The sequence below is a fragment of the Papio anubis genome, chromosome 1 (genome assembly GCF_008728515.1).
Source record: "Papio anubis isolate 15944 chromosome 1, Panubis1.0, whole genome shotgun sequence".
NCBI classification, from domain to species: domain Eukaryota; kingdom Metazoa; phylum Chordata; class Mammalia; order Primates; family Cercopithecidae; genus Papio; species Papio anubis.
This window is the reverse complement of record NC_044976.1, coordinates 213047998-213061594: the sequence shown is the minus strand read 5'-3', so window position 1 is coordinate 213061594 and position 13597 is coordinate 213047998. Positions and strand designations below refer to the sequence as shown.

Here is a 13597-nt window from a genome sequence, read left to right as displayed (position 1 = left end):
CTATTCTAATTAACTTACGAACTATAGTACGATATGACAGTGGCTTTCAAATTGAGCACTTAAAACTGACTCCTATAAAACAACTAAGACTGAGATGATTTCATGTTTATACTTTCCTTCACTTGTTGTTAATTATACTTTCTGTTCAGACACAATTGATCTGACCTTCTTGGAATGGTTGTAGGATCTTAGCTTCTTTGATTAATGTAGTTACTATCTTTTGAGTTTAAGGTCAAATATTTTTATAACGATAACAAATATAATGCAGTGTCCTGATGTTTTGCTTTTCATGTCTTTCTTATATCTAATTTTGATTTTCTGATAGTGTTAAGAAATTGATTCAGCAAGGGCTTTAAGATCTTGCCAGAATTGAAGAACAGAGATGCTCTGTTAGCTTCAGCAGTTATCTTCCTTTCGTTTCTTCTTTAAGATAGTGTTACTTCTGAAATATGAAACATTAACTCCAGTTCTCCATATGTTGGAGAAAACACTAGTTTGCTTTTGATAGCAATATGAGATTATGCCCAAAGTTGGGGAAAACATTCTTAGTTTATTTTTGGTTTGAAATATACTTACATTTTAAAATGATCACCTACAGTAGGAGGATTGTGAGCCTTTTTTTCTTTTTCTTTCTTTTTTTTTTTTTTTAAAAAAAAAAAAAAAGAGGCACATTGGCCGGGCGCGGTTGCTCAAGCCTGTAATCCCAACACTTTGGGAGGCCGAGACGGGCGGATCACGAGGTCAGGAGATCGAGACCATCCTGGCTAACACGGTGAAACCCCGTCTCTACTAAAAAATAGCCGGGCGAGGTGGCAGGTGCCTGTAGTCCCAGCTACTCCGGAGGCTGAGGCAGGAGAATGGCGTAAACCCGGGAGGCGGAGCTTGCAGTGAGCCGAGATCCGGCCACTGCACTCCAGCCTGGGCGACAGAGCGAGACTCCGTCTCAAAAAAAAAAAAAAAAAAGATGCACATTAAACTTGTATTCTCTGGAGCTAAGCTATGAGGACGAAAAAGCATAAGAAAGATACAGTGGACTTCGGGGAGTTGGGGGAAAGGATGGAAGCAGGGTGAGGGATAAAAGACTACACATTGGGTATGGTGTATGCTTCTCAGGTGATGGGTGCACCGAAATCTCAGAAATCACCACTAAAGAACTTATTCCTATAACCAAACACCACCTGTTTCCCAAAAACCTATTGGAATTAAAAAAAAATGTGTAACACCCGCCCCCCTGCAACCAAAGGGAAAAAATCCCGTAGTCTCAGCTACTTGGGAGTCTGAAGCTGGAGGATTGCTTGATCCTCAGGAATTTGAGCTCAGCCTGGGCAACATAGCAAGACCCTATCTCTAAAAAAATAAGGAAGTGCATAAGGCTGGGCATGGCGCCTCACATCTGTAATCCCAGCTACTCAGGAGGCCGAGGCAGAAGGAATGCTTGAGTCCAGGAGTTCAAGGTTAGAGTGAGCTATGATTGTACCAGTGTACTCCATCCTGGGCAACAGAGCAAGAACTTGTCTCTAAAAAACGAAATAAAAAAGCAAAAAGCCACAAGCAGAAAGGTATATATTTTTATACTGTGTTCCTTTCTATTTCTAAAATGTGTAATTTAGAACTAAATATTGCTTGTGTATTCTGTGTTCTAATAACGAATTTCTTTAAAGTAGGAGACTTTTAGATTCTATATTTATTGTGAAATATATCCTTTCATCCCCCTGAATAAAATGTATTACAAACATGGAGATATTAAATTACCTCATGCTGAAATATTAGTTGATAAATTCTCCCTGATAATTTTCTGGCTGATTTTTATATCATTCTTGATATACTTTGATTAAGTATGATTGAATTTATATGAACTTATACAGCCATATTAATTAAATCATTAATTTGGGTTTTTTTGTATTTTGGTGGAGAGAATGCTGAGTGGTAAAGGAAGCATGCCACTGTGTTTTAAAATCCTTTTCAATCTCTGGGCTTAACCGCTTACAATTTTAGAGAAATAGTGAAATTATTACTATCAGTGCTCAAAACATATATTGAAGGTTTGCTGTTTTTTCTTTTGTAGGATGAAGTGGCACACACTCTTACTGAAAGCAGAGTATTAAAGAACACTAGACATCCCTTTTTAACAGTAAGTCACTAGAGGACAGATGTTACAATCATAACATTTGAAATTTAAGGAATTTTGTGTTAGAAATTAAATTGTGAAAAATACTATTCATTTAGATATCCCATTTTCTTTGTGGAAAGACCGTAAGTCAAATTTCCTATAACTTATTAGAATGTATGGATTTTTACAGTATGTATGCATTGATAATTCTTCCCATTATGCATTTATTACTTTTTTGAGAATTTTTTTTCTCCCACGAATCTCTTGCCTTTAAAAACAAAAACAAACCATAGAATTAATAGATTAGCTCTGGCGTTTTAAGGAGACTATTGAGGAGATGACAGATTTTTAAAAATTTCTTAAGTGTAAAGATTTTATGTTTGTTTTATTGGCTTCTGATAAATATTTTAATGATCAGAAGCATTTCTTCAAATATGAAAGGCAGAAATGTTTATTGAAAATATTTTATAGAAATGAGACTTCTTTGAGGGATAGAGTACTTTAAGAAATATGGGAATGCTAAATACATTAGAGGGGGGATAAGCCATACTATGTTTTTTTCATGAGACAAAGAATAAACTGTGATTATATGATATGCCTACAATGTAGTTGTTTTGAAAGAAACTGGATTTTTTAGTTCTGTTCTTAGATTCCTTGTAATATAGGGATAATTGGTAAAGTTTCTGTATTTTCCTGGTTCCAATGAACTATATTGAGATTAAAAAATAATAGCTAGGCTTTCAAAAGTGGAACCCTTTGCACTATTTGGAATATCTGAAATAGACATTTTCAGAGCTGTCAGTAGATACCTAGACTTACTTTGCTACCTTTTTTGGTGTATTTATTGTCTAGTGTAATAAGATAGCCTTTTGGTATTTTTTAATAACCTATATATAACCTACAAAATTATATAAACCAACTCTGTTGGGTTGGGTTCTGTTATGCAGTCAATATGCAAAAAGTGATGTTGTCATTGTATTAGAAACCTGAGTATAACAACTGTAGCTAGATTCCTAAGGAACTTCAACTAGCGCAATTTGTTGGCCACGCTGTGAGGTTGCATGGATGAGCACCTCGAGTACTAACGCAGCTTCAAATCAATGGCACATTAGATTGAGAAGTGCTTGTTGCAATTATGTTTACTTTTACTTGAAATTTTAATTTTAATTTTTATTGTAATAATACCTATTGTGAACTAAACATTTGTTTTATGTTTCTCATAAACTCTTAAGCACTTTTAAGTAGTAAATAAACTCTTAAGAAACAATAACAATTCTTTTCATCAATCGTGCTTACTATTTCTAAGTGTTCTACTTTTAGTACAATTATTATTATAAGAATACAGGGTTATAATATAACATTTTTTCTTTTTTTTTATTTCAAGTCCTTGAAATATTCCTTCCAGACAAAAGACCGTTTATGTTTTGTGATGGAATATGTTAATGGGGGCGAGGTGAGTCAATAAGTAAATCCAGTATTTGCATGGTAGTGTTTTCATTATTTTAAAAACATTACTTAAAATGCAAGTTTAATATAGTAGTTCTCCATTTCTTGATAGGAATTTGTGTAGCTCTTAATACTATTGAATGGATGGGAGGAAATTATTTCTGATGAGATGTAATGATTGTTTTTATATAACTACATTTATATGTTGGAAAGCATAATCATATTCTTTTTCCTGTGTTTTTAAATGTAAAACGTTTTAACAGAAGTATGATTTTTGAAATCATGTTATTAGATTTTGAAAACCAGAAATATAGATTTATTATGTTTTACAAAGTTTCTTTTCAAGTAGGCTGCAAACATTGTGAAAAGTTATTTTACCCATATTCTAAACTCAGTGGAACAATAGTCCATGGGCACATTATGGCTGAGTTTTCTCTTGTTTATAGTAGTTAGAGTACTATGACTATATATATTTTTAAATATATATATTTAAATATATATTTAAATATATGTGTGTGTGTGTATATATATATATATTTTTTGAGACGTAGTCTCGCTCTGTCGCCCAGGCTGCAGTGTAGTGCATGATCTTGGCTCACTGCAAGCTCCTTCTCCCGGATTCACGTCATTCTCCTGCCTCAGCCTCCCGAGTAGCTGGGACTGCAGGCGCCCACTGCCACGCCCGGCTAATTTTTTGTGTTTTTTACTAGAGACGGGGTTTCACCGTGTTAGCTAGGATGGTCTTGATCTCCTGACCTCGTGATCTGCCCGTCTCGGCCTCCCAAAGTGCTGGGATTACAGACTTTTTTTTTTTGAGACAGAGTTTCGCTCTGTTGCCAGGCTGGAGTGCAGCAGCGCAATCTAAGCTTACTACCACCTCTGCCTCTCGGGTTCAAGCGGTTCTCCTGTCTCAGCCCCCTGAATAGCTGAGACTACAGGGGCGCACCACCACGCCCCGCTAATTTTTGTATTTTTGGTAGAGATGGGGTTTCACTGTGTTAGCCAGGATGGTCTTGATCTCCTGACCTCGTGATCCGTCTGCCTCAGCCTCCCAAAGTTCTGGGATTACAGGTGTGAGCCACCACGCCCGGTCTACCATGACTATATTTAAGAGACTGACAATATCTTACAATTTTGGAGATAAATTTTATAATTTTTATTAGCACATTTCACTCATTCCTTTATTCCTTTTCCTTTCTTTTCCTTGGTTTTGATCACAGTCAATGTGAGGGAAAAGTAAATTTACTGGAAAGGCTAACTGGAAATATTTTTATTGTGGACTTTCTGAAATAAATTTAGTTGTTAAATAAGGTCTGTGTCTCATGAAGTTAAAATATTCTTATTTTCCAAAATAAATAATTAAATATCCTTTAGGGAATTTTTTCCCTGTAGAATTATCTGATTTGCAGGAATTTGTTTGTTGCAAAACTTCATTCACTCAGGGCTTGCATGGTGGCTCAGACTTGTAATCCCAGCACTTGGGGAGGCTGAGGCGGGTGGATCACTTGAGCTCAGGAATTTGAGACCAGCCTGGGCAACTTAGTGGGAGCCTGTCTCTACAAAAAATTTAAAAATTACCTGGACATGGTGGCACACTCCCAGCTGCTGTACTCCCAGCTACTCAGGAGCTGAGGCGGGAAGATCACTTGAGCCTGGGAGGTCAAGGCTGCAGTGAGCCGTGGTCATGCCACTGCACTCCAGCCTGGGTGACAGAGCAATACCTTGTCTCAAAAAAAAAAAAAAAAAAAAAATCAAAACCCAAAACTTAATTCATTAATTTGGTAAACACGTTTTGAGTGCCTAGGCAGTATGGGTTTATGAAAATGTGTTAAGATATTATCCTTGCTGTGAAGGAGTATATAAATTTCCTTGGTGTATTACAAATTAGAATGTAGTGAAAGACTTAAGTTCTAATAAAGTCATAAAAGAAAATACTTTGTGGATGATCTAGCACTTAGGGTAGGCTTAGTGAGATTTCACCCAGGGAACTGAATCGAGAACTTGTTTCAGGCAGAGAGGATGGAATGGGGAGAATCACTGGTGGGTGATAGGACAAGATAATTAGATAATAATAACCCAGGCATACAGAACTGGGCCCTTGCAGTAAGATGTCTGAGAAAATATGAAGAAAATGGATGTTGTGAACCTGTAGGATTGGTACATCTTTTTTTTTGAGATGGGGTCTTTCTCTGTCATTCAGACTAGATTGCAGTGGTGCCATCTCTGCTCACTGCAACCGCCACCTCCTAAGCTTAAGCAATCCTCCCATCACAGCCTCCTGTGTAGCTGGGACTACAGGCACACATCACCATGCTTGGCTAATTTCTGTATTTTTTTTTGTAGAGATAGAGTTTTGCCATGTTGCCTAGGCTGGTCTTGAACTGTTGGCCTCAAATGATGCACCCACCTCAGCCTTTCACAGGGCTGGGATTACAGACATGAGCCATCGCACCTGGCCATATTGTTACATCTTAATGACCAATTAATTAGATCTTGGTAGAAACAAAAAGGTACAATGAAAAGTGATTTTTGGTTGGAATTTGGGAGCCTTAGCAGATACAGTGCAGTTACGAAGAACATGTTAACCTTATACATTTGGTTTTGAAAAAGTTTTTCCTTAACTTTTAAAGTAATATGTATGTGGAACTATGATGGAGAGTGAATAGTCAGAACTGTGGATGCAGTTTTGGCAGCCATTCCCTTAAAGATTATAATTTAAGTTATGGAGGTGGAAATGAAATTGATGAAACCTCTATGTCAGTATCTATCAAAATTTTAAAATGCACTTATACTTGGACTCAGCAATTTCATTTCTAAGAATTTGTCCTGCAGACATACAGATGCACCACAGAATGATATATAAATAAGTATACTCATTGCAGCATTGTAGTACTTTAAATGAGCATTCAGTAAGGAGTCTGCTTAAATAAAGTTACATTCATGCAGTGGAATCTCTATATCCATCTAAAAGAATGATGAGACAGCTCAATATGGGCATTTATAGAAGTTAAAAAAAACTAGGTGCAGACAGAGTATAAAGCATACTTCTGTTGTGTTAAAATAAAGTAAAATTAGATCGTGAACATGTGTATATATGTTTGTCTATGCATCGAGTATCTCTGAAATTATTCACTGGATATTGGTGCTTGTCTTTGGGAAAATCAACTGAGTGGCTGGGGATAAGATGGAGGAAGACTTTTCATTTTTGTATTTTTCTGTATCTTTTGTGTTTTATGCCACATATATGTATTATCTAATAGTTGAAAGTAGACAGACAAACGGAGGGATGAATGGATGACCAAGGGAAACAATAAGACAGATAAAACAGTCCGCAGACAAAAACTTGGAAAAACACTCTTAAGTGTCTCTATTTTTTAAACAGTATTATGTATTCATGTCTATAGTAACAATTTTCACATTGTTTTACAGTTACCTATTTACTTGTCTATCTTTCCCACCAAAGTGTTAACTTCCTAAGAGGCTTGTTCACGGTATAACTCTAGCATCTTATTCACTACTTGTACATAGTTGGTGCTTGACAAATATTCATTGGATTATTTGAATGAATAAGTGAACAAATGGATGAACATTCCCTCAGGGATTAGGGATAAGAGAAGTTAGCTAAAAGTGGTACAACAGTGGTACCTGAGGATTAGGAAGAAAAATAGAAAGTGAGGTAGTATACAGTTTGTTTTGTTAAAAAAGCTGGAAGTGTAAATTTAGGAGAGGATATCTTTGTATTTATAAAATACATATGTATTAAGTCTTTGTGGAAGGCACTCTGGTAGATATCTAGGGCATAGAAATCTGAATTAAATATAGATCTTGCCCTGAAAGACTTTATAATCTACTGGAGAAAGATAGGGTACAAAAATAATACTGAGTGTGAAATAATTATCACTTCTATCATAATAAATAGATTGTGGGACTTTGATGGAATGAAGGAAAGCTTCCTAGAGGGTGCTACCTCGCATCTGCACTTCTTTTCTAAACCCAGAGTACTTTTGAGATGAATTAATTGATGATTATTGAAAAAATTTTACACTAAAAGCAGATTTTCAGATTAGCCAGATGATTTTCTTTAGCATTAGTATTCCTACATTGTTTTTCTTGTTCAGCATGTCTTTTTTTTTTTTCTTCAGAATTTCTCTTTTGGATTGGGCTATAGATAAGTACTATATTATTTAATATTTTGAAGCAAGTGAACTGATTCTCTAGGGTCTCACTCCATCACCCAGTCTGGAGTACAGTGGTGCGATCTTGGCTCACTGCAACTTCTGCCTCCTGGGCTCAAGCGATCCCCATGCCTCAGTCTCCTGGGTAGCTGGGATTATAGGTGTGTGCCACCACACCTGGCTGATTTTTGTATTTTTAGTAGAAACGGGGTTTGGCCATGTTGGCCAGGCTAGTCTTGAACTCCTGGCCTCAAGTGCCCACCTCAGCCTCCCTGTATGTGGTATATAGTTTTAACATGCATAGGTAATTACAGTGTTGGTACACACACACACACACACACACACACACACACACACACACAGAGAGAGAAAATAAAAAGTTATTTATATTTAATAACTTCAGTAGGAAATAGAATTGTGTGTATTTAACCTCGTAATTTTTTATTTTTTTAGATTATTAGATATATTTTATATATATATTAAATATATATTAAATATATTAAATAGTTATTTAGTTCTTGGAGTATAGTAGGATTATTTCAATTCTTGATTTATCACGGCTGGGGAGGAAATCTATGCTTCATGTGTTTATCCTTGTGGCAACTTTTTTAATGTTGGTTTTGCTTTGGGTTCACCTTGCCATTTATTCTGCCCAGGGATGCCTTATAAAAATGCAGAAAACGACCAGGCCTGGTGGCTTACGCCTGTAATCCCAGCACTTTGGGAGGCTGAGGTGGGCCTCCCAAAGTGGTCAGGAGTTTGAGTGGGTCAGGAGTGGTCAGGAGTTCGAGACCAGCCTGGCCAACATGATGAAACCCCATCTCTACTAAAAATACAAAAAATTAGCTGGGTGTGGTGGTGAGTGCTTGTAATCCCAGCTCCTTGGGAGGCTGAGGTAGGAGAATTGCTTGAACCCAGGAGGCGGAGGGTACAGTAAGCCAAGATCACTCCAGCCTGGGTGACAGAGCAAGACTCTGTCTCAAAAAAAAAAAAAAAAAAAAAAATGCAGATAACTTAGTTGCTATAGAAAGAGTATTAAACATAGTAGTTATATTTTTGAAATAGGATTGAAATAGAGAGGATTAAAGTAAGGGAAACAATAAACACACATAAACACTTCACACTAGCACAATCCCCACAAATACCACGACTTAACCAGTGGGATAGTATCTGTGTGGCATCTAAGGACTTGAGCCTGAGAATATTGGCCTTTTGTAAGCAAGCTCTGGTAAGTTCATAATACCCAAATGGCAGCACACCCAAATCTTTTTATATCAAGTTTTTGCCCTAAGATGAGCTGCTTTAGTCTATGCTCTAGAAAGTTTACCTTGAATGATAATTTGAGTTAGGGGTTTAGCATGCTCTTGATTATGCTTGTGATTTTTATGTGTTTGTCAATATTAGTCACATGCCACGTAGCAATGTTGCAGTCAGTGATGGACAGCACAGTGGTCGTCCCATAAGACAAACATGCACAGGTTTGTAGCCTAGGAGCCATAGGCTATAATACCATATAGCCCAGGTGTGTAGTAGGCTATGTCATCTAGGTTTGTGTAAATCACTCTATGATGTTCACACAATGATGAAATTGCCTGTATTAGTTCTCACACTACAAAAAAATCTGCCCCAGACTGGGTAATTTATAAAGGAAAGAGGTTTAATTGACTCAAAGGTCCGCAGGGCTGGGGAGTCCTCAGGAAACTTATAATCATGGCGGAAGGGGAAGCAAACATGTCCTCCTTCACGTGGTGACAGGAAGAAGTGCTGAGCAACGGGGGAAAAGCTCCTTATAAAACCATCAGATCTTGTGAGAACTCGCTCACTATCATAGAAATAGCATGGTGGTAACCACCCCCATGATTACATTACCTCCTGCGAGGGCCCTCCCATGACATGGGGATTATGGGAGCTACAATTCAAGATGAGATTTGAGTGGGGACACAGCCAAACTATATCATTCTGCTCCTGGCCCCTCCCAAATCTCATATCCTCACATTTCAAAACACAATCATGCCTTTCCAGCAGCCCCTTAAAATCTTAATTCATTTCATCAATATCCCAGAAGTCCAAGTTCAAAGTCTCATCTGAGACAAGGCAAGTCTCTTCTGACTATGAGCCTGTAAAGTCAAAAGCAAGTTAGTTACTTCCTAGATACCATGGGGGTACAGGCATTGGGTAAATACACCCATTCCAGATGGGAGAAATTGGCCAGAACAAAGGAGCTACAGATCCCATGCAAGTCAAATCCAACAGGGCAGTCATTAAACCTTGAAATTCCAAAATAATCTCCTTTAACTCCATGTCTCACATCCAGATCATGCTGATACAGGAGGTGGGCTCCTATGACCTTGAGCAGCAGCACCCCTGTGGCTTCACAGGGTACAGCCCTCCTCCCAGCTACTTTCATGGGCTGGTGTTGAGTGTCTGTGGCTTTTCCAGGTGCATGGTGCAAGCTGTCAGTAGATGACCGTTCTGGGGTCTGGAGGACAGTGGCCCTCTTCTCAGAGCTCCACTAGGCAGTACCCCAGTGGGGACTTTGTGTGGGGGCCCCAACACCACATTTCCTTTCTGCAGTGCCCTAGCAGAGGTTCTCCATGAGGACTCTGCCCCTGCAGCAGACTGGTCATCCAGTTGTTTCCACACATCCTCTGAAATCTAGGTGGAGGTTCCCAAACCTTAATTCTTGTCTTCTGCACACCAGCAGGACCAACACCACATGGAAGCTGCCAATGCTTGGGGCTTGCACCCTCTGAAGCAATGGCCTGAGCTGTACATTGGCCTCTTTTAGCCACAGTTGGGACTGAAGCAGTTGGGATGCAGGGCACCATGTCCCAAGGCTGCACATGGGACAGTGCAGTAGTGGGGCCCTACTTTTGGGCCTTGGCCCTGGCCCACAAAACTATTTTTCCCTCCTAGGCCTCTGAGCCTATGATGGGAGGGGCTGGTGCAGAGGTCTCTGAAATGCCCTGAAGACATTTTCCCCTTTGTCTTGGTGATTAACATCTGGCTCCTTGTTACTTATGCAAATTTTTGCAGTGAGCTTGAATTTCGACCCCCAAAATGGGTTTTCCTTTTCTATTGTATTGTCAGGCTGCAAATTTTCCAAACTTTACTTCTCTGCATTCTCTTCAGTGCTTTGCCACTTAGAAATTTCTTCCGCCAGATACCCCAAATCATTTCCTTCAAGTTCAAAGTTCCACAGATCTCTAGGCAGAGGCAAAATGCTACCATTCTCTTTGGTAAAGCATAGCAAGAGTCACCTTTACTCCACTTACCAGTAAGTTCCTCGTCTCCATCTGAGACCACCTCAGCCTGGACTTCATTGTCCATATCACTGTCAGCATTTTGGTCAAAGCTATTCAGCAAGTCTCTAGGAAGTTCCAAACTTTCTCACATTTTTCTGTCTTCTTTTGAGCCCTCCAGACTGTTCCAACCTTGCCTGTTACCTGGTTGGAAAGCCGCTTTTACATTTTTGGGTATCTTTACAGCAGCACCACACTCTCCATGGTACCAACATACTGTATTAGTCTCTTCTCTGTTCTCATGCTGCTATGAACTGCCCGAGACTGGGTAATTTATAAAGGAAAGAAGTTTAATTGACTCAGTTCTGCAGGGCTGGAGAGGCCTTAGGAAACCCACAATCGTGGTGGAAGGGGAAGCCAACATGTCCTTCTTCACATGGAAGCAGGAGAGAGAAGTGCCGAGCAAAGGTGGAAAAGCCCCTTATAAAACCGTCAGATTTCATCAGAACTCACTCACTGTCAGCAGAACAGCATGGAGGTAACCAGTCCTGTGATTCAATTACCTTCCACTGGGTCCCTCCCACAACACATGGGGATTATGGAAACTGCAGTTCAAGATGAGATTTGGGTGGGGACACAGCCAAACCATATCATTGCCTACCAGCAAATTTATCAGGCCATATTCCAGTTGTTCAGTGATGCATGACTGTATTTAGAGCACTAAAACTTCTTGATGGAAGTGGATTGTGAGAGAATTGTTGGCTGTGAAAAATCAACCTTAACTTCTTACAGTCGTATTGGTACAATGGAATTTCGTCATAGTTGCATGTAATTTATGTGAATTCAAAGAAGTGGGCTCAATAAGGTATAGCTGAGATAGATAAGTTGATTTAAATGATGTGATTATTCTGCTCTTCTTCTCGATGAGTATATTTACAGAGTGACCTTAGGATGAGAGATATAAATTTGCTATGCTTTACTCCTTGTTACTTCCTACTTTCTATGCATAGAGCTTCATGGAATATAAACTCTGGTGTTTTAAAATACAAAGCTTTCATAAAATGTCATTGAGTGCATTGTAACTGCAGGTGTTCATTTAGAGAAACTATATTCTGGCCAGGCCTGGTGGCTCATGCCTGTAATTCTGGTGCTTTGGGCAGCTGAGACAGGAGGATTGCTTGGGGCCAGGAGTTTGAGACCAGCCTGGCCAACATAGTGAGATCCCATGTCAAAAAAAAAAAGTTAGCCATGCATGGTGATGTGTGCCTGTAGGCCTAGTAAATTAATCAGGAAAGCTGAGGTGGGAAGTTCACTTGAGCCCAGGAACTCAGGGTTATAGGGAGCCATGGTTGTGTTACTGCACTCCAGTGTGGGCAACAGAGTGAAACCCTGTCTCAAAAGAAAAGAAAAAAGACTGTATTCTTGTACCAAAGACAGAAAACCGTCCTGGGTTTACCTATGTCAAGAGATGACAGTATGTCGGTCTCCAGTGTAATACCATTCTAAGGAATGTTTGGGAATGATTTGATTATTTTTGATACTTTATGATTAACTTTATAATGTAGTATATTATAGTTCATTCATCTATTAAATATTTAATGATCAACTTCTGTGGGCTAGACCTCAAAGATTCATAAGTAAGGAAAACCTAGTATTTTCCTTTGATGAGTGACTAACTGGGGAGATAGATGAGAAAATACTTGTATACGCTGCAGTGACATGATTGCTCTGATAATACTGGTTACTGTGCATGGGGAAAATGAGCACTTTAATGAATCTCAAGGAGCAGAGGAAAGGTAGGCGAAGGGTGCCAGAGTAGGAAACTCTTCTTAAAAAGTGGTTGCTAAGCTAAGACGTAAGAATAACTACACGTTATATCACTAAGGTTGGGAAGGAGAGCATTGCTACACAGGTAAAATGGCATGTGTAGAGTACACAGGAGCAGACAGGTTCTCCCACTCCCCGAATACAGCACAGTATGGATAATGGATAGAGTTCTGCAGAGGAAAGCCAGAGAGTCTGCACAGGTAGTCAGAATCACATTAAGACAGATCTTGACTCGCAAGTCATGTAGATGAAGGCAGTGGAGCATCATGGAAGAATTTCTTTGGGGAAATGTTTAGAAAGAATACTTAGCAGTATAAAGCTTGAAGTAGAGAGGACAAAAGTGGAAGCAAGGAAAATACTTGGGAGGCTGCTGTAGTTAGAAGGTTTTCAGTAATTCAATTATAAAAATGATAAGGTCATCGCACGTGGTGGCTCATGCCTGTAATCCCAGCACTTTGGGAGGCTGAGGTGGGTGGATCACCTGAGGTCAGGAGTTTGAGACCAGCCTGACCAACATAGAGAAACCCCGTCTCTACTAAAAATACAAAATTAGCCAGGCCTGGTGGTGCATGCCTGTAATCCCAGCTACTCAGGAGGCTGAGGCAGGAGAATTGCTTGAACCTAGGAGGCAGAGGTTGCGATGAGCCCAGATTGTGCCATTGCACTCCAGCCTGGGCAACAGGAGCAAAACTCCATCTCAGAAAAATAAATAAATAAAAAATAAACAGATAAGGTTATTAATTGAGGCAGTGTTAGAAGGAATCAAATTCTAGTAATATTTAGGTGTTAGAATCACC

The 13597-nt window shown here is 39.1% G+C and overlaps 1 protein-coding gene across 4 annotated transcripts in view; it reads left to right on the top strand.

Annotated features, from left to right (window-relative positions):
- The window catches only part of AKT3 (AKT serine/threonine kinase 3), a 363075-nt gene that overhangs the window by 241003 nt on the left and 108475 nt on the right, over positions 1 to 13597 (top strand). For all 4 annotated transcript variants that reach the window (XM_017958446.3, XM_003893691.5, XM_017958504.3 and 1 more), the window contains 2 exons: positions 2066 to 2131; positions 3495 to 3563. In XM_017958446.3, the coding sequence (XP_017813935.1) occupies positions 2066 to 2131; positions 3495 to 3563 (135 nt within the window). The remainder of the gene's footprint in view (positions 1 to 2065; positions 2132 to 3494; positions 3564 to 13597) is intronic.